A 23580-nucleotide genomic window follows, 5' to 3' on the forward strand; every position below is an offset into this window, starting at 1 on the left:
AATGCAGGAACGCTCCACACCCCCTTCATTTTCAGCCACCGACAATCCCAAATAGCTGGGATATTTAAATTTTATTTTATTTTATTTTATTTTATTTTATATTTTATTTTATTTTAATTTTATTTTATTTTTTTTTTTATTTTATTTTATTATTTTATTTTATTTATTAATTTTATTATTTTATTTTATTATTTTATTTTATTTTATTTTATTTTATTATTTTATTATTTTATTATATTTTTATTGTATTTTTTATTTTATTTTATTTTATTTCATTATTTTATTTTATTTTATTTTATTTTTTTATTATTTTATTATTTTATTTTTCCTGGAGGAAGGGAAAACCATGGAGAACAGCGGGAGAGGGTGGAAGGGAAAGGCGCGGGGAGCAGCAGGAGGGTGGGAAGCTGATTAGAGGGATTGCAGTGTCCTGCTGGTCCCGCCGATCCCAAAGCTTCCCCCGCACCATCCGCTGCCGCGGGACAATTCCCGGCTGCCCTGATCCCTTTATTCCCCCTTTATTCCCCATTATTTTTCCCCATTATTTTTCCCCATTATTTTTCCCCATTATTTATTTTCCCCATTATTTTTCCCCATTATTTTTCCCCATTATTTTTCCCCATTATTTATTTCCCCTTTTTTCCCCCTTTTTTCCCTTTTTTCCCTTTTTTCCCCCTTTTTCCCGTTTTTTCCCCTTTTTCCCCCTTTTTTCCCCTTTTTTTCCCCCTTTTTATCCCCCTTTTTTCCCCCTTTTATCCCCCCTTTTTCCCCCTTTTTCCCCATTTTTCTCCCATTTTTCTCCCCATTTTTCTCCCCTTTTTCCCCCCTTTTTCCCCCATTTTCCCCCATTTTCCCCTTTTTCCCCCTTTTTCCCCCATTCTTCCCCGTTTTTCCCACATTTCCCCCTTTTCCCCCTTTTTCCCCTTTCCCCCTTTTTCTCTCTTTTTTTCCCCCTTTTTCCCCCTTAAGCCTGGTTTTGTGTTTCCCCAGAACATCAAAGGTTTGGATTCTGGATCAGTTTTACGTTTTCTGTCGAAAGTCTGCATTTGGGACCAGTTTCGTGGTTTTTGTGGAACATCAGAGGTCCAGATTCAAGCTCAATTTTGGCTCCATCCATCCCACCCTCCTCTCCCCCACCTTCCCACCTCCATCCCTCCCTTTGGATGGATTTCTCCTTCCCTCCAGGCTCAGCTCAAATCCTCCCAATCCACCAAAACCGCTGCAAAACCACCAATTTTTCGGAAAATACTCCTCTCCACCCCTAGATCGGAATGTCCCTGATCCACTCCAGCCTCCGTGCCGGGAGAATTCCCAGTTCCCGGCGGGACAAAGCCGGGCTGTGTTCTCCGCGATCCACCTACGCGGGCAGGAATTGTTCCCGGGAATTGTTCCCTCTGCCCACATCTGCTCCGCACAAAGGCGCCCCGGAGCAGCCTGGAGGAGCCTGGAGGAGCCTGGCATTCCCAGGGGATGAATTCCCTGCTTTTTCCCTGCTCCCGGGCAGTGCGATCCCATGGATCATCCAGGGTTCTGCTTTTTCCCTGCAATCCTATGGATCATCCAGGGTTCTGCTTTTTCCCTGCAATCCCATGGATCATCCAGGGTTCTGCTTTTTCCCTGCAATCCCATGGATCATCCAGGGTTCTGCGTTTTCCCTGCAATCCTATGGATCATCCAGGGTTCTGCTTTTTCCCTGCAATCCCATGGATCATCCAGGATCCTGCTTTTTCCCTGCAATCCCATGGATCATCCAGGATCCTGCTTTTTCCCTGCAATCCCATGGATCATCCAGGATCCTGCTTTTTCCCTGCTCCTGGGCAGTGTGATCCCATGGATCATCCAGGATTCTGCTTTTCCCCTGCAATCCCATGGATCATCCAGCATTCTGCTTTTTCCCTGCAATCCCATGGATCATCCAGCATTCTGCTTTTTCCCTGCAATCCCATGGATCATCCAGGGTTCTGCTTTTTCCCTGCTCCCGGGCACTGCAATCCTATGGATCATCCAGGATCCTGCTTTTTCTCTGCTCCTGCTCAGTGCAATCCCATGGATCATCCAGGATCCTGCTTTTTCCCTGCAATCCCATGGATCATCCAGGGTTCTGCTTTTTCCCTGTTCCCGGGCAGTGCAATCCCATGGATCATCCAGCATTCTGCCCCTGGGTTCAGGATGGAGATTCTTTGACTGTTCAAAGCTCAAAAGTTGGCTGGAATTTCGTTTCTTCCTGATTTTCCCGTGTTTTTTGCAGCGGTGGTGCTCTGCAGGGGTTTGCAGGAGAAGCCCCAGGATTCCTGGGAATGTCCAAGCTTGGGGAAATCTGGGATTGGGGAAGGTTTCCCTGCCCGTGGGATGAGTTTTGATATCCCTTCCCAATCCCAAACCATTCCAGGATTCCGAGTTTTCAGCCCTTTTTTCATTCCCGGATTTGCAAATATCCCTCAGGAATCTGTGCCAGGATCCTCCTCCTTCACTTCCCAGCCATTCCCTACCCCCCAATCCAAGGAAAACAACAAATTCCTCACTTTCCAGCCCCAAATTCCTCCAATTTAAACCCTTTTAAAATCCCTCCTTCCCGTGAAATGTCTCTGTTGGGAGGGAATTTCAAGCAGGGGATTCTATGGCAGGGAAATGGAGCATCGGGATGGGAAAATCCTAAAAACTCATGGAATTTCCCCCCGAGGAATCCCTGGATTGGCTGGGTGGGTTGTGTTTTCACAGAATATCAGAATTTTGGGTTCAGGATCAGTTTTATGTTTTCGCTGAATGCCAAAGGTCAGGATTTAGGGTTATTTTTGTGGTTTTGATGGAATATCAGAGGTTCAGGATCAGTTCTGTGTTTTCACTGAATGTCAAAGGTCAGGATTTAGGGTCACTTTTGTGGGTTTTATGGAATATCAGAGGTTTGGATTCCGGATCAGTTTTATGTTTTCACTGAATGGCAAAGGTCTGGATATAGGGTTGGTTGTGTTTTCATGGAATATCAGAGGCTTGGGTTTGGGATCAGTTCTGTATTTTCACTGAATGCCAAAGGTCAGGATTTAGGGTCAGTTTTGTGGGTTTTATGGAATATCAGAGGCTTGGGTTTGGGATCAGTTCTGTGCTTTCACTGAATGCCAAAGGTCAGGATTTAGGATTATTTTTGTGGTTTTTATGGAATATCAGAGGTTTGGATTCAGGATCAGTTTTATGTTTTCACTGAATGCCAAAGGTCAGGATTTAGGGTCAGTTTTGTGGTTTTTATGGAATAACAGAGGTTTGGGTTTGGGATCAGTTTTATGTTTTCACTGAATGTCAAAGGTCAGGATTTAGGATCAGTTTTGTGGTTTTGATGGAATATCAGAGGTTTGGATTCAGGATCAGTTCTGTGCTTTCACTGAATGCCAAAGGTCTGGATTTAGGATCACTTTTGTGGGTTTTATGGAGTATCAGAGGTTTGGATTCAGGATCAGTTCTGTGCTTTCACTGAATGGCAAAGGTCTGGATTTAGGGTCAAGTTTGTGGTTTTTATGGAATATCAGAGGTTTGGATTGAGGATCAGATTTGTGTTTTCACTGAATGGCAAAGGTCTGGATTTAGGGTCAAGTTTGTGGTTTTTATGGAATATCAGAGGTTTGGGTTCAGGATCAGTTTTATGTTTTCACTGAATGCCAAAGGTCAGGATTTAGGGTCAGTTTTGTGGTTTTGATGGAATAACAGAGGTTTGGATTCAGGATCAGTTCTGTATTTTCACTGAATGCCAAAGGTCAGGATTTAGGGTCAGTTTTGTGGGTTTTATGGAATAACAGAGGTTTGGGTTCAGGATCAGTTCTGTGCTTTCACTGAATGTCAAATGTGGATTTAGGGTTATTTTTGTGGTTTTTATGGAATATCAGAGGTTTGGATTGAGGATCAGTTCTGTGTTATCACTGAATGTCAAAGGTCTGGATTTAGGGTCATTTTCGTGGTTTTGATGGAACATCAGAACTCCAGGGAGGGAAACATCTGGAGCCTGGCTGGGAATGGGATTGTTTGGAGATCAGTGAGGGAAGATCCCAATCCTGGGATTTTGCTGGATCAACACCAGGATTTTTGGGAGACTCCAAACCCCTGAGCTCCTCCCAAAGCCCTGAGGGATTGCATATTCCTAAATATTTTTTTGCGCATAAATTCCAATGAATTCCATCTTTTAAACAGCAAATCCACCTTTTTATCTGATCCTCCATTTCCATCCCACTGCTCCCAGGAATTTTCTGCCGATCCCTGGGCAGAGCTCACATCCTCCTCCTCCCATCCCAGCGCTCCGTCCAGGACTGGAGCACAAACAATCCCATAAATCCTTCCAGCAGGACAATCCAGGGCTCGGGAGAGCTGTCCCCAAATCCTGGCCACCATTCCTGGCACTGTTCCCACCCCAATCCCTCCTCACAAACATTTCCTGGATGGAAACTCTCCGTTCCCAAAGGGAAAACACCGGGATTTGAGCTGGGAATGGCTCAGGGATGTGATTTTGGGGTTTATTTTTTTTTTCCCCAGCTGAGGATCCCTCTGCCTGTGCCACCCTGAGGTCATTTAGGGACATCCCGAGATCCCAAAGCCGCCCGGGAAAGCTCCAAGATGACCCCGAGAAGATCCCAAATCACCTTTGCGGGAATCGCCTTCGCCCTCTGCCTGCAGCACCTCGTCAGTGCCATCGAGGTCCCTCTGGACTGTGAGTTTGGGGATTTATTCCCTCCAATCCCTCCCCGAAAATTCCCAGCTGGAATGGGGAGGAGGTGGGAAAACGGGAGAGGAGTTTGGAGCCAGCAGGAGCTTCTCCCCCGTGGATGGGGAGTGGGGTTGGAAAAAGGGGTTTTGTGTAGGGTTTGCCTGGAAAAACTGGGAAAACTCCCTGGAAAAACCCCATGGATTTGTTTTATGGCCATGCTGGAAACAGGTTTGCTCCCGGATTAACCTCCTGTCTTTTTCCCTCTACGCTTTCCCTTTGGGAATAACAGCAAATATCCAGAGTGAATGTAAGTGTTGCCTGTCCTTGTCCCCAGAAGGGCACCAGGGGTCCCGGAGGGTGGCACAGGGGGGACACAACCCCTTTGGAGCCACTTTTCCTGCACATCCGGGCTGGGAAAGGTGTGGAAAAGCTGGGAGGAATTCCTGGCTGTCCCTGGAGCAGAATCCAGGTGGTGGAAAAATGGTTCCTGCAGGGGTTGGGTTTGGACAAAGGTGGAATTCCCTTCCTGGCATCCTGATACTTTTCTTCCTGGATTTTGGGGGAGGAGGAGACAGCCCTGGATCTCATTCCAGGGGCTGGAATCTGAAATTTTGGGATCAGGACCAGGTCCTGCTCCAGCCTTGGGGTTCCTGTGTCCCTTTTTCCATCCCTGCATTCCCAAATTCCAGGTCCTACTGCAGCCACAAGGCCCCTGTGTCCCTTTTCCCCATTCCCACCCTCCTAAATTCCAGGTCTGAGCTCCTCTGGGGCCATCCTGGGGGTTTGGAGTCTCTTCCTTGCACCAGGAATGTCTCAGGATTCCTTCCCAACCCTCCTGAGATCCCTGCAGGTCCAGGATGAATTCCCATTGGATTCACCCTGTGGGAGCAGGAGGATGTAGTTGGGATATTCCCTGAGGAGACCAAGATTTGGGGAGGGGATTGGGGTTTTTTGGGGTCTGGGCACTGTGATGCTCCAAAGGGTGATGAATTCAGGGAATTCCTAGGAATTTCCAAATCACAAAATCACACATGCAGCCCGGGGAAGGAGCTGAGGTCCCAGCAGGAATTCCCTGGAATTTCCAAACCCCAAACCACACACCCAGCCCAGGGAAGGAACTGAGATCCCAGAGGGAATTCCCGGGAATTTCCAAACCCCAAATCTCACACCCAACTGGGGAAGGAGCTGAGATCCCAGCAAGAATTCCCAGGAATTTCCAAACCCTAAATTGCACACCCAGCCCGAGGAAAGAGCTGAGATCCCAGCAGGAATTCCCGGGAATTTCCAAACCCCAAGTTGTACACCCAGCCCGGGGAAGGAGCTGAGATCCCAGCAAGAATTCCTGGGAATTTCCAAACCCCAAATTACACACCCAGGCTGGGGAAGCAGCTGAGATCCCAGAGGGAATTCCTTGGAATTTCCAAACCCCAAATCTCACACCCAACCGGGGAAGGAGCTGAGATCCCAGAGGGAATTCCCAGGAATTTCCAAACCCTAAATCGCACACCCAGCCCAGGGAAGGAGCTGAGATCCCAGCAGGAATTCCCAGGAATTTCCAAACCCTAAATCGCACACCCAGCCCAGGGAAGGAGCTGAGATCCCAGCAGGAATTCCTGCAGGACCCACAGGTGATCCCCCATCCTGACAGAATTCCCTGTTCCCGCAGTGCCCCAGCCTCCCACCATCACCAAGCAATCCATCAAGGATTACATCGTGGATCCCAGGGACAACATCTTCATCGAGTGCGAAGCCAAAGGCAATCCCGTTCCCACGTGAGTGAATTCCCATCCCTCCATCCCAAAATCCAGAGCAATTCCAGCTGTGCCTCCCTCCCATCCACGGTGAGGATCCAACAGCTCCTTGCAATTCCAGCTTTTCCTTGCAATTCCAGCTTCTCCTGGACGCGGAACGGGAAGTTCTTCAACGTGGCCAAGGATCCCAAGGTGTCCATGAGGAGACGCTCGGGGACTTTGGTCATCGATTTCCACAGCGGGGGACGGCCGGACGACTACGAGGGGGAGTACCAGTGCTTCGCCAGGAATGACTACGGAACGGCGCTGTCCAGCAAAATCCACCTCCAGGTTTCCAGTGAGTGATTCCCGGGAAGCCGAGCGGGGCTGTGGGTGGTTTGGGGGGAATGTTTGGTGCTCAAAGGGATCCAGGGGTGTCCTGGAGAGGGGAAGGAATGGGGTTGTGGCTGGAGGTGGTGGGGAATTGGTCGGGATGGAATTGAGGGGATGGAATTCAGGGTGTGGATTTTGGGGATGGAATTCAGGGTGTGGAATTGAGGGGATGAAATTGAGGATATGAATTTAAGTGCATGGATTTCAGAGATGGAATTGAAGGTGTGGATTATGGGGATGGAATTAAGAGTGTGGCTCACAGGGATGGATTTTAGGGATGGAATTGAGGGGATGGAATTGAAGGTGTGGATTTTAGGGATGGAATTCAGGGTGTGGAATTGGTGTGGATTGAAGGGGTGGATTTTAGGGATGGAATTGAGGGGATGGAATTTGGGATATGAATTTTAGTGTATGGATTTCACAGATGGAATTGAGGGTGTGGGATTGAGGGTGTGGATTTTAGGGATGGAATTGAGGGGATGGAATTGAGGGTGTGGATCGCAGGGATGGATTTTAGGGATGGAATCGAGGGGATGGAATTGAGGATATGAATTTAAGTGTATGGATTTCAGAGATGGAATTGAGGGTGTGGATTATAGGGATGGAATTGAGGGGATGGAATTGAGAGTGTGGATCGCAGGGATGGATTTTGGGATGGAATTGATGGGATGGAATTGAGGGTGTGGAGTTGAGGATATGAATTTGAGGGTATGGATTGCAGGGATGGAATTGAGGATATGAATTTGAGAGTGCGGAATTGAGGGTGTGGACTTTAGGGATGGAATTGAGGGTGTGGAATTGAGGGTGTGGATTGCAGGGATAGATTTTAGGGATGGAATTGAGGGGATGGAATTGGGGATATGAATTTTAGTGTATGGATTTCAGAGATGGAATTGAGGGTGTGGAATTGAGGGTGTGGGATTGAAGATGTGAATTTAAGGGTGTGGATTTCAGGGATGGAATTGAGAGGATGGAACTGAGGGTGTGGAATTGAGGGTGTGGAATTGAGTTTGTGGGATTGAGGATATTAATTTCAGGGTGTGGATTTCAGGGGTAGAATTGAGGATGTGGAATTGAGGATATGAATTTGAGGGTGTGGAATTGAGGGTGTGGACCACAGGGATGGATTTTAGGGATGGAATTGAGGGGATGGAGTTGCAGGGATGGAATTGAGGATATGAATTTAAGTGTATGGAGTTCAGAGATGGAATTGAGGGTGTGGGATTGAGGGGATGGAATTGAGGATATGAATTTGAGGATGCGGATTTCAAGGGTGGATTTGAGGGTGTGGATTTAAAGTTGTGGATTTCTGAGTATGGAATTGAGGGTGTGGATCTGAGGTTATGGATTTAAGGGTGTGGATTTGAGAGGGTGGAATTGAGGGTATGAATTTGAAGGAATGGAATTGAGGATATGGATTTAAGGGTATAGATTTTAGGGTCTGGACTTCAGGAGGTGGATTTGAGGGCATGAATTTGAGGGATGGATTTGAGGGTGTGGATTTCAGGGAATCTCACGCACGCAGAGATGAATTTTGCACCAAAACCAGGCCAGATCCAGCGGGAATTTCTCCGCAGGAATCCTTCCCTCCTTCCCTGACACGATTCCTTTCCTTCCCGCCAGAATCCCCGCTGTGGCCCAAGGAGAAGGTAGATGTGATCGAGGTGGACGAAGGAGCTCCGCTGAGCCTGCAGTGCAATCCTCCTCCCGGCCTGCCCGAGCCGGTCATCTTCTGGATGAGCAGCTGTGAGTCGGAAATGCCTTTCCTGACGGGAATCTGGGAATGGCGGGAGATCTTTTCCTGCTGGGAATTCCGGGAATGGTTGGAGAGCCTTTCCCACCGGGAAAGGTGGGAGAGCCTTTCCCGCCAGGAATCCAGGAATGGTTGGAGAGCTGTTCCTGCCAGGAATCCTGGGAATGGTGGGAGAGCTTTTCCCGCCTGGGAATCTGGGAATGGCGGGAGAGCCTTTCCCACCAAGAATCCATGAATGGTGGGAGAGGCTTTCCAGCCAGGAATCCTGGGAATGGCAGGAGAGCTTTTCCCGCCGGGAATCCTGGAATGGTTGGAGAGCCTTTCCTGCTGGGAATCCGGGAATGGTGGAAGAGCCTTTCCCGCCGGGAATTCCGGGAATGGTGGGAGAGCTGTTCCTGCTGGGAATCCAGGAATGGTGGGAGAGCCTTTCCCGCCGGGAATTCCAGGAATGGTGGGAGAGCCTTTCCCACCAGGAGTCCTGGGAATGGTGGGAGAGCTTTTCCCACTGGGAATCTGGGAATGGTGGGAGAGCTGTTACTGCGAGGAGTCCTGGGAATGGTGGGAGAGCTTTTCCCACTGGGAATCCAGGGAATGGTGGGAGAGCTGTTCCCGCCAGGAATCCGGGAATGGCAGGAGAGCTCTTCCTGCCAGGAATCCTGGGAATGGTGGGAGAGCCTTTCCCCCCAGGAATCTGGGAATGGTGTCTCCATCGCTGGCGGGGTTTCAAAGAACCGCGGGTGGGGTGGTTGCTGATGGTTTGAGGTTGTTTCTGTTAGTTTTGGGTTGTTTCTGCTTGTTTAGAGTAAATTCTGTTCATTTAGGGCTGTTTCTGTTAGTTTAGGGTTATTTCTGCTCTTTTAGGGCACTTTCTGTTCATTTAGGGTTGTTTCTGCAAGTTTAGGGTTATTATTGACCATTTAGGGCACTTTCTGCTAGTTTAGGGTGGTTTCTGCTCGTTTAGGATAATTTCTAGTAGTTTAGGGTCATTCCTGCTAATTTAGGGTAGTTTCTGCTAGTTTAGCATCACAGCTGATAATTTCAGAGTGTTTTTAGTAGTTCAGGGTCACTGCTGATAATTTTGGATTATTTTTAGTAGAGTAGGGTCATTCCTGCTAGTTTAGGGTCACAGCTGATAATTTCAGATTGTTTGTAGTAGTTTAGGGTCACTCCTGCTAGTTTAGGGTCACGGTTGATAATTTTGGATGTGTTTTCATAGTTTAGGGTCATGGCTGATAATTTCAGATTGTTTTTAGGGTCATTCCTGCTAGTTTAGCGCCATGGCTGATAATTTAGGATCATTTTTAATAGTTTAAGGTCACGGCTGATAATTTCAGATTGTTTTTAATAGTTCAGGGTCATTCCTGCTAGTTTAGGGTCACGGCCGATAATTTCAGATTGTTTTTAGTAGTTCAGGGTCATTCCTGCTAGTTTAGGGTCATGGCTGATCATTTTGGATCATTTTTAATAGTTTAGGGTCACGGCTGATAATTTCAAATAGTTTTTAGTAGTTCAGGGTCATTCCCGCTCATTCACAACCCTCCCTCCAACTTTAGGATCACCACATCTCACCCTCCCTCCCCTCTGCCATCCCTTTCTCCCCAAATCCCACTGAATTCCCGCCGTTTTCCCGCAGCCATGGAGCCGATCCCGCAGGACAAGCGGGTGTCCCAGGGTCTCAACGGTGACCTGTACTTCGCCAACGTCCTGGCTCAGGACGCGCTGACCGACTACAGCTGCAACGCCAGATTCCACTTCACCCACACCATCCAGCAGAAGAACCCTTACACCCTGAAAGTCAAAACCAGTAAGTGACCACTGGGAGACCAGTTTGGGTTCTGTTCCGCGGGGTTTTCCGGCTGGGGATGCGGTGTGGGAAAAGGGTTTGTAGGGTGGGATGAGGGAGGTTTGGGTGGGTCCTGGGTGGCTTGGTGGATTTGGGGTTTTGGAGGTGGTTTGGGGTTGGAATTGCCAGATCTGTGTGTTTGGGATAAACTGGGAATGTTTCACCGTGGATATTCCTGCCATCTCCAGGGAAATGCAGGAATTGCCAAATCCGTGTGTTTGGGATAAAACTGGGAATGTTTCACCATGGATATTCCCGCTGTCTCCAGGGAAATGCAGGAATCACCAAATCCCTGTGTTTGGGATAAAACTGGGAATGTTTCACCGTGGATATTCCTGCCATCTCCAGGGAAATGCAGGAATCGCTGATTCCATGTGTTTGGGATAAAACTGGGAATGTTTCAATATTTCCACCATCTCCAGGGAAATGCAGGAATTGCCGATTCCGTGTGTTTGGGATAAAACTGGGAATGTTTCCACACAAATGGAACATTCCCATCATCTTCAGGGAAATGGAAAATATCCAGAGGGAACTTGGTGTAGGAATTGCCAATTCCGTGTGTTTGGGATAAAACTGGGAATGTTTCAATATTCCCACCATCTCCAGGGAAATGCAGGAATTGCCAATTCCATGCTTTTGGGATAAGACAGGGAATGTTTTGACGCAGATTGGGCGTTCCCATCATCTCCAGGGAAATGTGGGAATCACCAAATCCCTGTGTTTGGGATAAAATAGGGAATGTTCAGCACGGCTGGGGCATTCCCGCCCTTTCCAGGGAAATGGAAACTATCCAGAGGTAACCTGGTGCAGGAATCACCAATTCCATGAGTTTGGGATAAAACAGGGAGATGTTTTGACATCATCAGGAAAATGTGGAATACCAAGATTTGGTGCAGGAATCACCAATTCCACGAGTTTGGGATAAAACAGGGAATGTTCAGCACAGCTGGGGCATTCCCGCCATCTCCAGGGAAATGGAAACTTGACGCGGGAATCATCAATTCCATGTATTTGGGACAAAACAGGGAATGTTTGGACAGCGATTGGACATTCCCACCATCTCCAGGGAAGTGTGGAATATCCAGGGAGTGGCCGCGGTTTGCTCCAGGTTCTGGCGCTGCACGAGGGGATTGGATGTAGGGAAAAGGGGTTTGGAATGGTTTTGGATATTCCTGGCAATCCTTCGCTCCAGGAGCCTCTGGAATGCGGTGGGACAGTCAGGACTGATGTCCCCAGGTGTCCCCACTGGAGGGGACAAGAGGAGCTCTTTCCAGAACTTTCCCATGGATTCTTTCAGGGCAGGTTCTTTACTAGGAATGGGAATTCCCGAAGGAAAATGAATTCCTGAAGGAAAATGAATTCCCGAAGGAAAAGGAATTCCTGCTGAACTGTGGGAACTGAGCTGGATCTGAGGGATTCAGATGTTTTGGGGCAGGATGGGACAAAATCCTTGAGGAACAGCATTAACCATTCCCAGGAATTTTACCCATTCTGGTAAAATTTTACCCATTCCCGGTAAAATCCACCTGGGAGGTGCTGGCTGTTTTTTGGGAAGCACCAGGTGCTCCCAAATCCCAGTGGGAGGAAATTAATTTGATTTTCTGGCAGGAAATGGGATTGAAGGGACGAGCAGCTCCTCCTCTGTGCAAAGCTGGAGTAGGGAATCCAGGAATTAAATAATTCCAGTGTTGGGAATGTGGGAAGGTCATTAATTCTGGATATTATTTAGTAATTTGGAATATTTTTCTGGGTGAAGAATCCCAGTGTTTATTTTTGGGAAAAATCCTGGCAAAAAGAGATCTGTGGCGTTTGGAGCCTCCAAAGGCTCCATCCTGATGGATTTATCCAGCTCTGGAAGGAACATGGGTGAAATCCTGGTGGATTTTCATGGATAAAATCTCCCCTCAGGTGCCTCCAAATTCCTTCACTCCCAATGGAAAATCAGCTCCTTCTCTTCCAGTTTTCCTTGGGAAACAATTCCTTGTAGGATCAGAGGCAAATTCCACCCCGGGAGCCTCCCAGATTCCTTAAAAATTCCAGAACTGAGGTTTTGATTCCTCATATTGTGACCCAAAAAATGCTTTATCCTTGGAAGTGTTGGAAGGGGATGAGGTCACGAGAGAATAACCTGCTGTAAAATTGTTGTTATTATTATTATTATTATTATTATTATTAATTATTATTCCATCTCCTCCTTGCCTTCCTCCATCATTTTCCAGCTGGGAAAAAACAGCTGGAATATCTTTCCTTTGCAGTCCAAAAAACAGAGGAAAACCCCCATTTTCTCCTCCAAACCAATCCGATTTTTGGGTTTTCCCAAAGAATCCCAAAGAGAAAAAGATCCCAAAGAGCAAAACATTCCAAGGAAACACTTCCGCCACAATTCCCACACTTTCATTGGGAATTTTTAGGACTTTTGATTCTCCCCACCCCTTGGAGAAGGAAACCAGCCCCTTTCCCTCCCGTTCCCGTGTCTGTCCTGGAAGTCGCCGCGCTCCGAGTGCTTCCGTATCCCCGCTGCCGCTGAACTTTTTGGGAATCCGCCGCTGTTTTTTGGGAACTCGCTGTCCCCCTGCTCTGTCCCCGCTGTCCCCGAGCCGCTCACGGTGTTCTGTTTGATTGCAGAGAAACCCCATAACGAAACGTCCCTAGGATATTCCCCCGCCATGTACCGCGGTGAGTCCACGCTGGCTTTGGGGGTCCCGGCCTAACCCAGCCCCGCCTAACCCCGCTCACCGACCCGCCTAACCGGCCCCAGTCCCCTCTGCCGGCCCCAAATCTATCCAGGCAAAGATTCCGGGGAAAATCCCAGAAACAAACCCAAAAAACCCCACAAAATTCGTGCGAGGATTGAGAGAGTTAAGCCTGATTTGGGAGATTTGGGGTTTATAGGATCTGAGCACGAGTTAAGCCTGGTTTGGGGTTTATAGGATCTGATACTGAGTTAAGTTTGGTTTGGGAGGTTTGGGGTTTATAGCATCTGAGCCTGAGTTATGCCTGGTTTGGGTTTTATAGGATCTGAGCCTGAGTTAAGTTTGGTTTGGGGTTTATAGGATCTGACACTGAGTTAAGTTTGGTTTGGGGGGTTTGGGGTTTATAGGATCTGAGCCCGAGTTATGCCTGGTTTGGAGTTTATAGGATCTGATCCCAAGTTAAGTCTGGTTTGGGAGGTTTGGGGTTTATAGGACTCGAGCCTGAGTTCAGTTTGGCTGGAGAAGTTTGGGATTTATAGGATCTGACCACAAGTTAAGCCTGGTTTGGGGTTTATAGGATCTGACCACAAGTTAAGTTTGGCTGGGGAAGTTTGGAGTTTATAGGATCTGAGCCTGAGTTAAGCCAGGTTTGGGGTTTATAGAATCTGAGCCAGAGTTAAGTTTGGCTTGGGGGATTTGGGGTTTATAGGATCTGACCCTGCATGGCTGAGTTTTGTCCCTCCTGTCCTGTCCCCGGGAATGTTCAGGATTTAAACATCACACCCCACATTCCCTCTTTCTTTGGCTCCAGAAAGAACATTCCCAGAAGGAGCATCCCTGGGATTTCCAGGAGGGAAAAAGAGGGGAAAAAAGTGGGGGAAGAAGAGGAATATTTGGCTTTTCCTGAAATCCAGGTGCTTTGTGTGCAGAGAGCTTGGACATGTACTGGATGCTTCCATAGGCTCCTTCCTTTTGTCTGGCAGGGAATTCCCTCTGGATCCTGCTCCTGCTGGGAGAAATTCATCCCTAAATCCTAAATTTGTCCGGGCAGGGAATTCCCTCTGGATCCTGCTCCTGCTGGGAGAATCCCATTCCAAATGATCCTTCAGGCACTAAAAAAAGCAGGATGGTGCCCTGGGAATGGCTTGGAATTGTCAGGGATGTGTTGGGATGACCAGGGCGGCTGTGGGGGATTTTAGGGATCCCAGGCAGATGGGGCTGGTTTGGGATCCCAGGGAATTCCAGGAGTGCGACAATCCCCGCTCCCAAATCCAGTGCTGGATTCACCTCCTGCCCTTCCTGCTGCTTTTGGGATCGGGGTTGTGTGGGGTCAGCCCTGGGAATGTCCTGGAGTGAAATCCTGGGAACATTCACTCGTTGGAATGTCCTGGGATGTCCCAGGAATGTCCTGGAGTGAAATCCCTGCTGGAACATTGACTCCCTGGGATGTCCCGGGAATGTCCTGGAGTGAAATCCCAGGAAAATTAACTCCTGGGAATGTCCTGGGATGTCCCAGGAATGTCCTGGAGTGAAATCCCTGCTGGAACATTCACTCCTAGGAATGACCTGGGACATCCCGGGAACGTCCTGGAGTGAAATCCCGGGAACTTTCACTCCCGGGAACGTCCTGGAGTGAAATCCCTGGAAACCAGAGTTTCCTTGTCGCCTGGCCCAGCCCAGGGCGCTGTTCCCATCCCGCGGGGACTTTTGGGGACAAGGGTGGCGTTTGCCAGCTGGGAGCAGGGAGAGCAGGAGTGAAGTGCCAGGCTGGGCGCAGCGGAGGGAATCGGGATGTCGGAATGGGGAATGGGATTGTTGGGAGGATGAGGAACAGTGAAAGCTCCGCAGTGAGATCAGCTTTGGGGGAAGCGCTGCTGGAATGGGCTGGGAAATTGGGAAATAGTTGGGAAATGGCTGGGAAAAGGGATTGGCAGGAAAATCAACTCCGGGGGGAGTTGTGTGAACCTCCTGGGGGAGATGGGACAGGGACAGGGAGAAAGGGAATTCTAGTGGAGAGTTCTCCTGGGTTTCCGGATTTCCCACTGCATGTTTTTGTTCAGGGAAAAGGGATCTTGAGGGTCACTCCGCCAGAAAAATGGGATTTTAGCCACACAATCCCATGGATTTCTGTTCCTCTGTTGGTGCACAGAAGCTTCCAGCTGCTCGTGTCGTAACATTCCCTGGAAAACCTCCCCATTCCAATCCCCTCTCCCACCCCTGTGCAGACCTGAACTCCGTTAATTAACCCATTAATTAACGAGCTGGGGGACAAAACCTCTGACCCTCAGCCCTTTTCCTGGAATTCTCCCTGGAATGAGCTGTCTGGGAATGCTGGAAGCAGGGAGTGTTTGGGATGCGGCGAGGGACGGCAATCCCGAGGATTTGGGATTCTCTGCTGCTCCTCCTCGGGGTGCTGGAAAAGGGCTGGAAAAGCTCCGGAAGGCTGCAGATCCCATTCCCGGGATAATCCCGAGCTTGGGAATGTGGGATCTGCCGGTGTGGATGTGGAGCACGGAGGGTTTGTGGGACATTTATCCCAAATCCCACGGAGAGGGATAACCACGGGAAGTGTCACCTCGGAGCCACAATTCCCTGAATTCCGTGGGCAAACCGGCTGAAATTATCAAGGAAAAATGATCCAAAAAGGATAAACTGGATATTTCTTTAGCAGATATATATTTTTTTTAAAATTTACCAGAAATAAGAACTTGTTTTGTTCCTTTTCCTCTCTTTTCTTTATATATTTTTTCTAATTTTTTTGGCAAACCTGAGGCTGGTTGAGCCTGGCTGAGCAGCTGGGATGAGTTGGGAATGATCTCTTTTTCCCAGTCTGGAAAACAGAGCTGGTGGAGGAATTCCTGATGGGAAAGGGGCAGCTGGCAGCTCCGGGGTGAGAACTGGATATTTCTGGGATGATCCCAAGTCCTTTCTCACAAAGCTTGGGAGCAGAGTAGACTTTTGAGCCGAAATAAAAAGCCCTGGGATGGATTTATTTTTCCGACTTGGATTCATCCAAAGGGATGAGGGAAACCTTGACACTTCCAGCTGGAATTTCCTCTGGTTCTGAGGGAATTTCTGGCTGCTCCCTCTTAGAAATGGAGAAATATTTATAAATTATAAATTATAATTTATTATTTATGATTTATTATTTATTATCTATTATTTCTTCTTTTTGCTTTATTATTTAATATTTATTACTTATAATCCATTAATTATAATTTATTTATCATTTAGTACTTTTTTGATATTTATTTTATTTAATATTTTATTTATTAATAATTTTTTATTATTTAATATTCATTATCTATGACTTATTATTGATTACTGATCAGTGGTGCCATGCTGAGGCAAAAATCCACTTTTTCTCCGTGTTGTGCTTAGGTTCATTAAAGCCGTGAGGGTGCTAATTAATCCCCTTGATTTTTAATTGCCATCATTAACACAGTAAAATCCAGCTTGCTCTGCTGCCTCAGCTCTTCCGGTTATCCCACGGGATCTGGAGTGGGAATAAATCCTGATCAAAGCCGATCTTGGCTGATAAAATAATAAATTCCACTTCCCTGATCTGATGGGAGAATTTCCTGAGCGTGGTGGAGGTTTGGGAGTCACTGGGTTTAGCTGGGAATGAGATTTTTTCGGGAGCAGGGATGCAAACAGGCGTGGAGAACTTGGCTTTTTGGGATAAAATCGGGATTTTCCTGCCCTGGTAATCAATTAATCCCTAATTGACTAACTGGGAGAGCATGTGGAGCCTGTGGGAGAGGTGGGGTATGGGATCAATTCCAGGGATTCCGTGGATCAACCCATGGAGTTGAGTTTTCCTTCCCGAAGGTGGGAATTCCAGGATCAGCCCCTCCCCTCCCTCTCCTCCTCCTTCCCCTGCTGCAGCTCCGGAGGTTTCCCAAAATTCCCCAAATCCTGCTTGCCTCCCACTCATTGAGCCAAGGAAGTTTTGGGATCCCAAATCCTGTTCCTTCACTGGGATCTCCCCATGGATCACTGTTCCTGTTCCATCCCAACATCCCAACATCCCAACATCCCAATATCCCAATATCTCAATATCCCATATCCCATCCCATTCCATCCCAATATCCCATCCCATCCCATATCCTATCCCATCCCAATATCCCAGTATCCCATCCCAGTATCCCATCCCAATATCCCATCCCATTCCATATCCTATCCCAATATCCCAATATCCCAATATCCCAATATCCCATCCCAATATCCCATCCCATCCCCTTTCCCAATCCCATAACTCCCCTCCCTGCTGCTGCCGCTTTCCCGCCCATCCCATCCCATCCCATCCCGCTTTGTCCTCGCTGATCCAGATCTAGGTCAACCATCCCTCTCATTAATGGAATTTTTTCCGTGAATAATTAATTCTCCCTGCTCGTGGATCCGTAGGGAGCTGTCTCGTGTCTTTCCCTTTGCTTTTTCCCCGCTAAACTTCCCTTTCCAGCCCTAAATGGGTCATTTTGGGGGCTGAGCTGTTCCTTTCCAAGGGGAACTGTCCTTCCAGGCCTCCTGGAAGGCTGGAAAACCTCCTTGGTGCTGCTGGAGCCCCGGGAATTCTCCGTATCCCGGAGATCTCAGTGGAAAAGCAGCTCAGGGGCTGAACAAACCCTTCCCGTGCCCTTTTGTCCTTTTGTTCTCCACTGCGCGTTACATCCATCGATATTTCCCGATTCCATCTGATTCCAGCCCGTTTTCCAGAGGCAGGGAGGGCAGGAAAAGCAGGAGCTGATGGAATGTGAGCAATCCCTGTGGCTCTGCTGCTCCTTCCCCTCCCTTCCTGCCCAACTTCCTCTCTCTCCCCTTTTATTTCCCAATCCCAAATCCATCCTCTCCTTTCCAGGCGCGTTCCCGGGTGAGTTCAGAATCCCGGGATGGCCAGGGAGGTGACTCTTTCCACGGATCCCCACCATCCAAGGAGACTTTAAAAACCCCCACGTTTTCTTTTTCTCTATTTTTGTTTTGTTTTTGGTTTTTTGTTTTTCCTTCTCTCCCGCTGATTCCAGCCCGAGGGATCCCGGAGACGACTCCCAGCTTCATGTATCCCTACGGAACTTCCAGCAGCCACATGGTGCTCCGGGGGATGGATCTCCTGCTGGAATGCATCGCCTCCGGAGTGTACGTACCACGGGGAGGGCGATCCCCGGGAATTCCCGGAGAGAATTGGGATCTGGGCGTGGAATCAGGACATGGAATTACCCACGGATTGGGAAAAAGGGATCATTCCCACCTTTTTGATTGTTAACGATGTTCCCATGACCTGGTTGATGAGCAAACGGAAGCGCTGAGGTTTCCGGGTGTTTTCAGATCTTTGTCCGAGGATAATTCCCCATGGATTTATCCTAAAGTTTGGGAATTTCCAGGGAAACCCTCACCACACTGTGGGAGAGGACATTTGTGCCTCCAGAAGTGTCCTGGTGGGATGGTCCTGCCCACACCATGGTCAGGGATGAGCTTTGAGGTCCCTTCCACCCCAAACCATTCCAGAACTCCATGATCCTGCATTCCCAGGAAAACCAGGAAGAGAACACCACTCCGGATGAGCTGAGAATGCTCAGGACCATGATTTAGGGGTGGTGCTGGAAAGGGGGGTTTTCCCTCACTTTTCCGAGGTGAGGGAATTATTCCCAAGGAAAGGGTGGTTATTCCTAAACAACAGGAGAATTCCCGATGTCCTGTCTTGCAAGGGAGACAGAAGCTTTATGAGTTTCTGCAGTTAGCCAGGCTTTAGGGTAGCTAGCTCCCCAAGACTTAGTCCCGTTCGCAAGGATCTTTGATATTTGGTCGATTGGTCTAAAAATACCATTTATTAGATGCAGAAAATAACAAACATACAAACATAGAACAGATTGACACACATAGGCACGCAATGAATGCATAATTGCAACACTATAATAGCTAAAAATGCAATTATGGGGTAAAAGCTTGCTTGAACTATAAAAATAGCTCCAAAAATGCAAGTTAAGAAATGCTTACTTGAACTATAATGCATGTTAAGAAAGGTACCTATAAATTAGCCGGAATAGTACAATTTAGGAAACCAATGATCTTACCAAATCCGATTTTGGAGCTGGAATCCGTTAGACTTCCTCACTCAATTCCACGAGAAGTAACCACAGGGCTGCGTCCAACCCTGGGGAGAAGACTTTCCCTCACGCTCCAATGTCCATGTAGAAAACCTTCTACCTTTCCGAGATTTCGTGGTGTTTTTGTGGGGAAAAGAGTGTGGATTTGCTGTCACTTAAAAATTCTTCACATTCTCTAAGTGTCTCACCTTGACTTCCAGGCGCCAGGATAGATAGCTAGGATTAAGTTTATCAACTTAATCTGAGCCATCAATCTCCAGCTAGCGATCAGGGAGAGTTAATGCAAGTTAAGAATGCAAGTTAAGAAATGCTTACTTGAACTATAATGCATGTTAAGAAAGGTACCTATAAATTAGCCGGAATAGTACAATTTAGGAAACCAATGATCTTACCAAATCCGATTTTGGAGCTGGAATACGTTAGACTTCCTCACTCAATCCCACGAGAAGTAACCACAGGGCTGCGTCCAGACCCTGGGGAGAAGACTTTCCCTCACGCTCCAATGTCCATGTAGAAAACCTTCTACCTTTCCGAGATTTCGTGGTGTCTTTATAGGGAAAAGAGTGTGGATTTGAGGTAACTTAAAAATTCTTCACATTCTCTCAGTGTCTCACCTTGACTTCCAGGCGCCAGGATAGATAGATAGCTAAGATTAAGTTTATCAGCTTAATCTGAGGCATTCATCTCCAGCTAGCGATCAGGGAGAGAGAGAGAAGGGCAAGGGGGGAAACGTCCTGCCACATGTCCTCCCCTCTCCCCAGACCGACGCCGGTCATCAACTGGCACAAGAAAGGCGGCGACCTGCCGGCGCACAAGAAGAAGCTGGAGAACTTCAACAAGACGCTGCGCATCGCCAACGTGTCCGAGGAGGACTCCGGGGAGTACGTGTGCCTGGCCTCCAACAAGATGGGCATCATCCGCCACACGATCTCGGTGAGAGTGAAGGGTACGTCGCCTTTACCTTCCCTCTTCGGGAGCTGCCCGCCTGGGAGTTCATGGAATTCATGGAATGCTGGGGAGGGATCTTCATGGGATGCTGGGAGGGATGGCGGGGGATCGCCCTGGGGGTGGGGATGGGCTGGAGCCGTGTTCTTCAGGGATTCGTGGAATTGTTTGGGTTGGAAGGGAGGCTGAAGTTCGTCCAGTCCCATGGGCAGGGAAAACTTCCATGACCCCAGGTTGCTCCAAGCCTTGTCCAACTTGGATTTGGGCACTCCCAGGGATTGGGCAGCCATGGGTTCTCTGGGAATTCCATCCCAGTCCCTCCCCACCCTCACAGGGAGGAATTCCTTCCCAATATCCCATCTAAAGAAGATCCCGAATCTGCCTCTTTTCATTTTAAACCTTCTTCATTTTAAACCTTCTTCATTTTAAACCTTTAAATTCCTTCCCAATATCCCATCTAAACTCTCCCATTTTAGTTTCAAATCTTTCAAATCTTTAGTTTCAAAGTTCCCCCTTTCTTATCACCATATCCTCACATAAAACTCTTCCTCCCTGTTTTTCCCAAGCCCCCTTTTCCCTGCAGAAATTTTCCATCAGTTTTCCTCTCTGCTGTTCGCTGCTCTGAGGGAAAGCACAGAGCAGGAATCCACTGCTGTGAATCCAAACCATTCCTTCCCAATATCCCATCTAAATCTTCCCTTTTCCCATTATAAATCTTATCCCAGCTGCCCCAAAAGCAGATGGGGTTTCTCTGATAGGAATGAGGGTGGTTTTGTATGGAGAGGGAATAGGATTTCCCCACCTTCACCACATCCTGGGAAATCCTCTCCATGTTTCCATCGTTTTCCTCCCCCAGGGAGTGTTAGAGGGGCATTTTGGGGGTGGTGCCGCTGTCCCTGTGTCACTGGGGTCGGGATGTTTTTTTCCAGCTGCTCCCTACTGGCTGGATGAGCCGGAGAACCTGATCCTGTCTCCCGGCGAGGACGGCAGGCTGGTGTGCCGGGCTAACGGGAATCCCAAACCCACCATCCAGTGGCTGGTGAACGGGGAGCCCATCGAGGGTGAGTGAGGGGCAGGGTCAAAAATCCCACCAAAATCCCAGCCCAAATCCCACCAAAACTCCAGCAGAGGATCTCATGGCAGAGCACATACCAGAATTTGCTTCCTTCTCCAAAATCCCAGCCAAAATCCCACAAAATTCCAGCAGAGGATCTTGTGGCTGAGCACAAACCAGAGTTTGCTTCCTTCACCAAAATCCCAGCCCAAATCCCACCAAAATCCCAGCCCAAATCCCACCAAAATCCCAGCCCAAATCCCACCAAAATTCCAGCAGAGGATCTTGTGACTGAGCACAAACCAGAGCTGCCTCCTTCACCAAAATCCCAGCCAAGGATCTCATGGCTGAGCATGAGCCAGAGCTGCCCCCTTCTCCAAAATCCCACCAAAATTCCAGCCAAGGATCTCATGGCTTAGCATGAGCCAGAGTTTGCTTCCTTTTCCAAAATCCCAGCCCAAATCCCACCAAAATTCCAGCAGAGGACCTCATTGCTGAGCATGAGCCAGAGTTTGCTTCCTTCTCCAAAATCCCACCAAAAATTCCAGCCCAAATCCCAGCCAGGGATCTCATGGCTGAGCACAAGCCAGAGCTGCCTCTTTCTCCAAAATCCCACCAAAATCCCAACCAATGATCTCACGTCTGAGCACAAACCAGAACTGCTGGTCAGAAATAGAATTGAAGAAGCTCTCCCCATTTTTTTTTTTCGCAGCGGCTCCGCCCAACCCGAGCCGGGAGGTGGCCGGGGACACCATCGTGTTCCGTGACACGCAGATCGGCAGCAGCGCCGTCTATCAGTGCAACGCCTCCAACGAGCACGGCTACCTGCTGGCCAACGCCTTCGTCAGCGTGCTGGGTGAGTCCTGACAGCGCCCAAACCTCGGAATTCCGCGGAATCCCGGGATGGGTCAGATGGAAAAGGAGCTGAAAGTTCGTCTCGAAGCTCATCTCAAATAATGTGGTTTGGGTGTGAGGCGGTGTTGGGTTACGGGTTGGGATTGATGATCCTAAAGGTCTTTTCCAACCTTTTTCCAGCCTGGTTGGTTCTGGGATTCATCTAAAATTCCATCCCTTTGCCGTGGGTGGGAGATGGAACCTTCCATGATCCCAGGGTGCTCCAAGCCTTGTCCAGCCTGGCCTTGGGCACTTTCAGGGATCCAGGGGCAGCCACAGCTTCTCTGGGAATTCCATCCCAGCCCGTCCTCACCTTCCTATGGAAGAATTCCTTCCCAATATCCCATATAAATTCTCCTATTTTAATTTAAATCCATTCCCCCTCGTGGCAACATAAAACTCATTCTCCCTGTTTTCTCCAAACCCCCTTTTCCCTGCAGAAATTTTCCATGTTTTTTCCCTGATTTTGCTGTTTGCTGCTCTGAGGGAAAAAGGGAAAAAGGCTCCAAAAGCTCCCAGGCTTTGGAAGAGGAATCCATTCCCGTGGATTCCAACCAGGCTGAGCAAATCCTGGGATGTGAGTCATGGAAGGAGAGGGAAAGGAAAATCTCTACTAGGTTTTGAAAGCATCAGCGGGAAAATAAAACAAACAAACAAAAAAAAAACTGAGAGAAGGGTGGAAAGGAGCAGCAAAATCCATTTTTCCTCCCCCTCCATGGCTGGAATTCTGTCCCTTGGCAGATGTTTCCCCGCGAATCCTGGCGCCCAGGAACCAGGTGATCCGAGTGATCCAGAACAACCACACCCGCCTGGACTGTCCCTTTTTCGGCTCCCCCATCCCCACCCTGCGCTGGTAAGACCCGCAGCCCGTCCCGCTGCATCCCCAGGGGTGGGAAAAGTTGGGTTTTCCCGCTTTTCCCTTCCCTTCCAACAGCACTTTGTGGTGTTGGGAGGTTTAAGAACGGCCAGGGGAACATGCTGGATGGAGGGAACTACAAAGCCCACGAGAACGGGAGCTTGGAGATGTTCATGGCTCGGAAGGAGGACCAGGGGATCTACACCTGCGTGGCCACCAACATCCTGGGCAAGATGGAGGCCCAGGTGCGCCTGGAGGTCAAAGGTAGGAGCAAAGAAATCTTGGGTTTTCTGTGAGATTCGGCAGAAGTAGCTGAGGTCAAAATGTTGGGTTTTCCGGGGGTTTTCGGGAGAAATAGTTGAGGTCAAAATATTGGATTTTCTGGAAGTTTTCAGCAGAGATATTTGAAGTCAAAATCTTGGATCTTCTGGAATTTGCAGCAGAAATAGTTGAAGTTAAAATCTTGGATTTTTGGGAAGCTGCAGCAGAAGTAGTTGAGATCAAAATATTGGATTTTCTGGAAGTTTTCAGGAGAAATAGCTGAGGTTAAAATCTTGGATTTTCTGGGAGTTTTCAGGAGAAATAGTTGAAGTTAAAATCTTGGATTTTTGGGAATTTTCAGCAGAAGTAGTTG

The 23580-nt window shown here is 48.3% G+C and overlaps 1 protein-coding gene across 19 annotated transcripts in view; it reads left to right on the plus strand.

Moving 5' to 3' along the window:
* Nucleotides 1–23580, plus strand: part of NFASC (neurofascin) — a 106328-nt gene that overhangs the window by 24206 nt on the left and 58542 nt on the right. For 12 of the 19 annotated variants that reach the window (XR_014856615.1, XM_085083078.1, XM_085083082.1 and 9 more), the window contains exons 2-14: nucleotides 4513–4687; nucleotides 4974–4991; nucleotides 6351–6456; nucleotides 6576–6772; nucleotides 8431–8553; nucleotides 10194–10364; nucleotides 13029–13079; nucleotides 18118–18229; nucleotides 19959–20143; nucleotides 21072–21203; nucleotides 21909–22052; nucleotides 22832–22943; nucleotides 23044–23210. Coding sequence is in view for 18 of the 19 variants with exons in the window: in XM_085083078.1 (XP_084939204.1) it covers nucleotides 4594–4687; nucleotides 4974–4991; nucleotides 6351–6456; nucleotides 6576–6772; nucleotides 8431–8553; nucleotides 10194–10364; nucleotides 13029–13079; nucleotides 18118–18229; nucleotides 19959–20143; nucleotides 21072–21203; nucleotides 21909–22052; nucleotides 22832–22943; nucleotides 23044–23210 (1612 nt within the window). In the remaining variant the exon portion in view is untranslated. Of the gene's footprint in view, nucleotides 1–4512; nucleotides 4688–4973; nucleotides 4992–6332; nucleotides 6457–6575; nucleotides 6773–8430; nucleotides 8554–10193; nucleotides 10365–13028; nucleotides 13080–18117; nucleotides 18230–19958; nucleotides 20144–21071; nucleotides 21204–21908; nucleotides 22053–22831; nucleotides 22944–23043; nucleotides 23211–23580 lie in introns of those variants that run through there. The other 7 variants (XM_085083086.1, XM_085083091.1, XM_085083097.1 and 4 more) reach the window with 3 other exon arrangements.

Source organism: Lichenostomus cassidix, chromosome 26, assembly GCF_008360975.1.
Source record: "Lichenostomus cassidix isolate B80296 chromosome 26, HeHo_3.0, whole genome shotgun sequence".
NCBI classification, from domain to species: Eukaryota; Metazoa; Chordata; class Aves; order Passeriformes; family Meliphagidae; genus Lichenostomus; species Lichenostomus cassidix.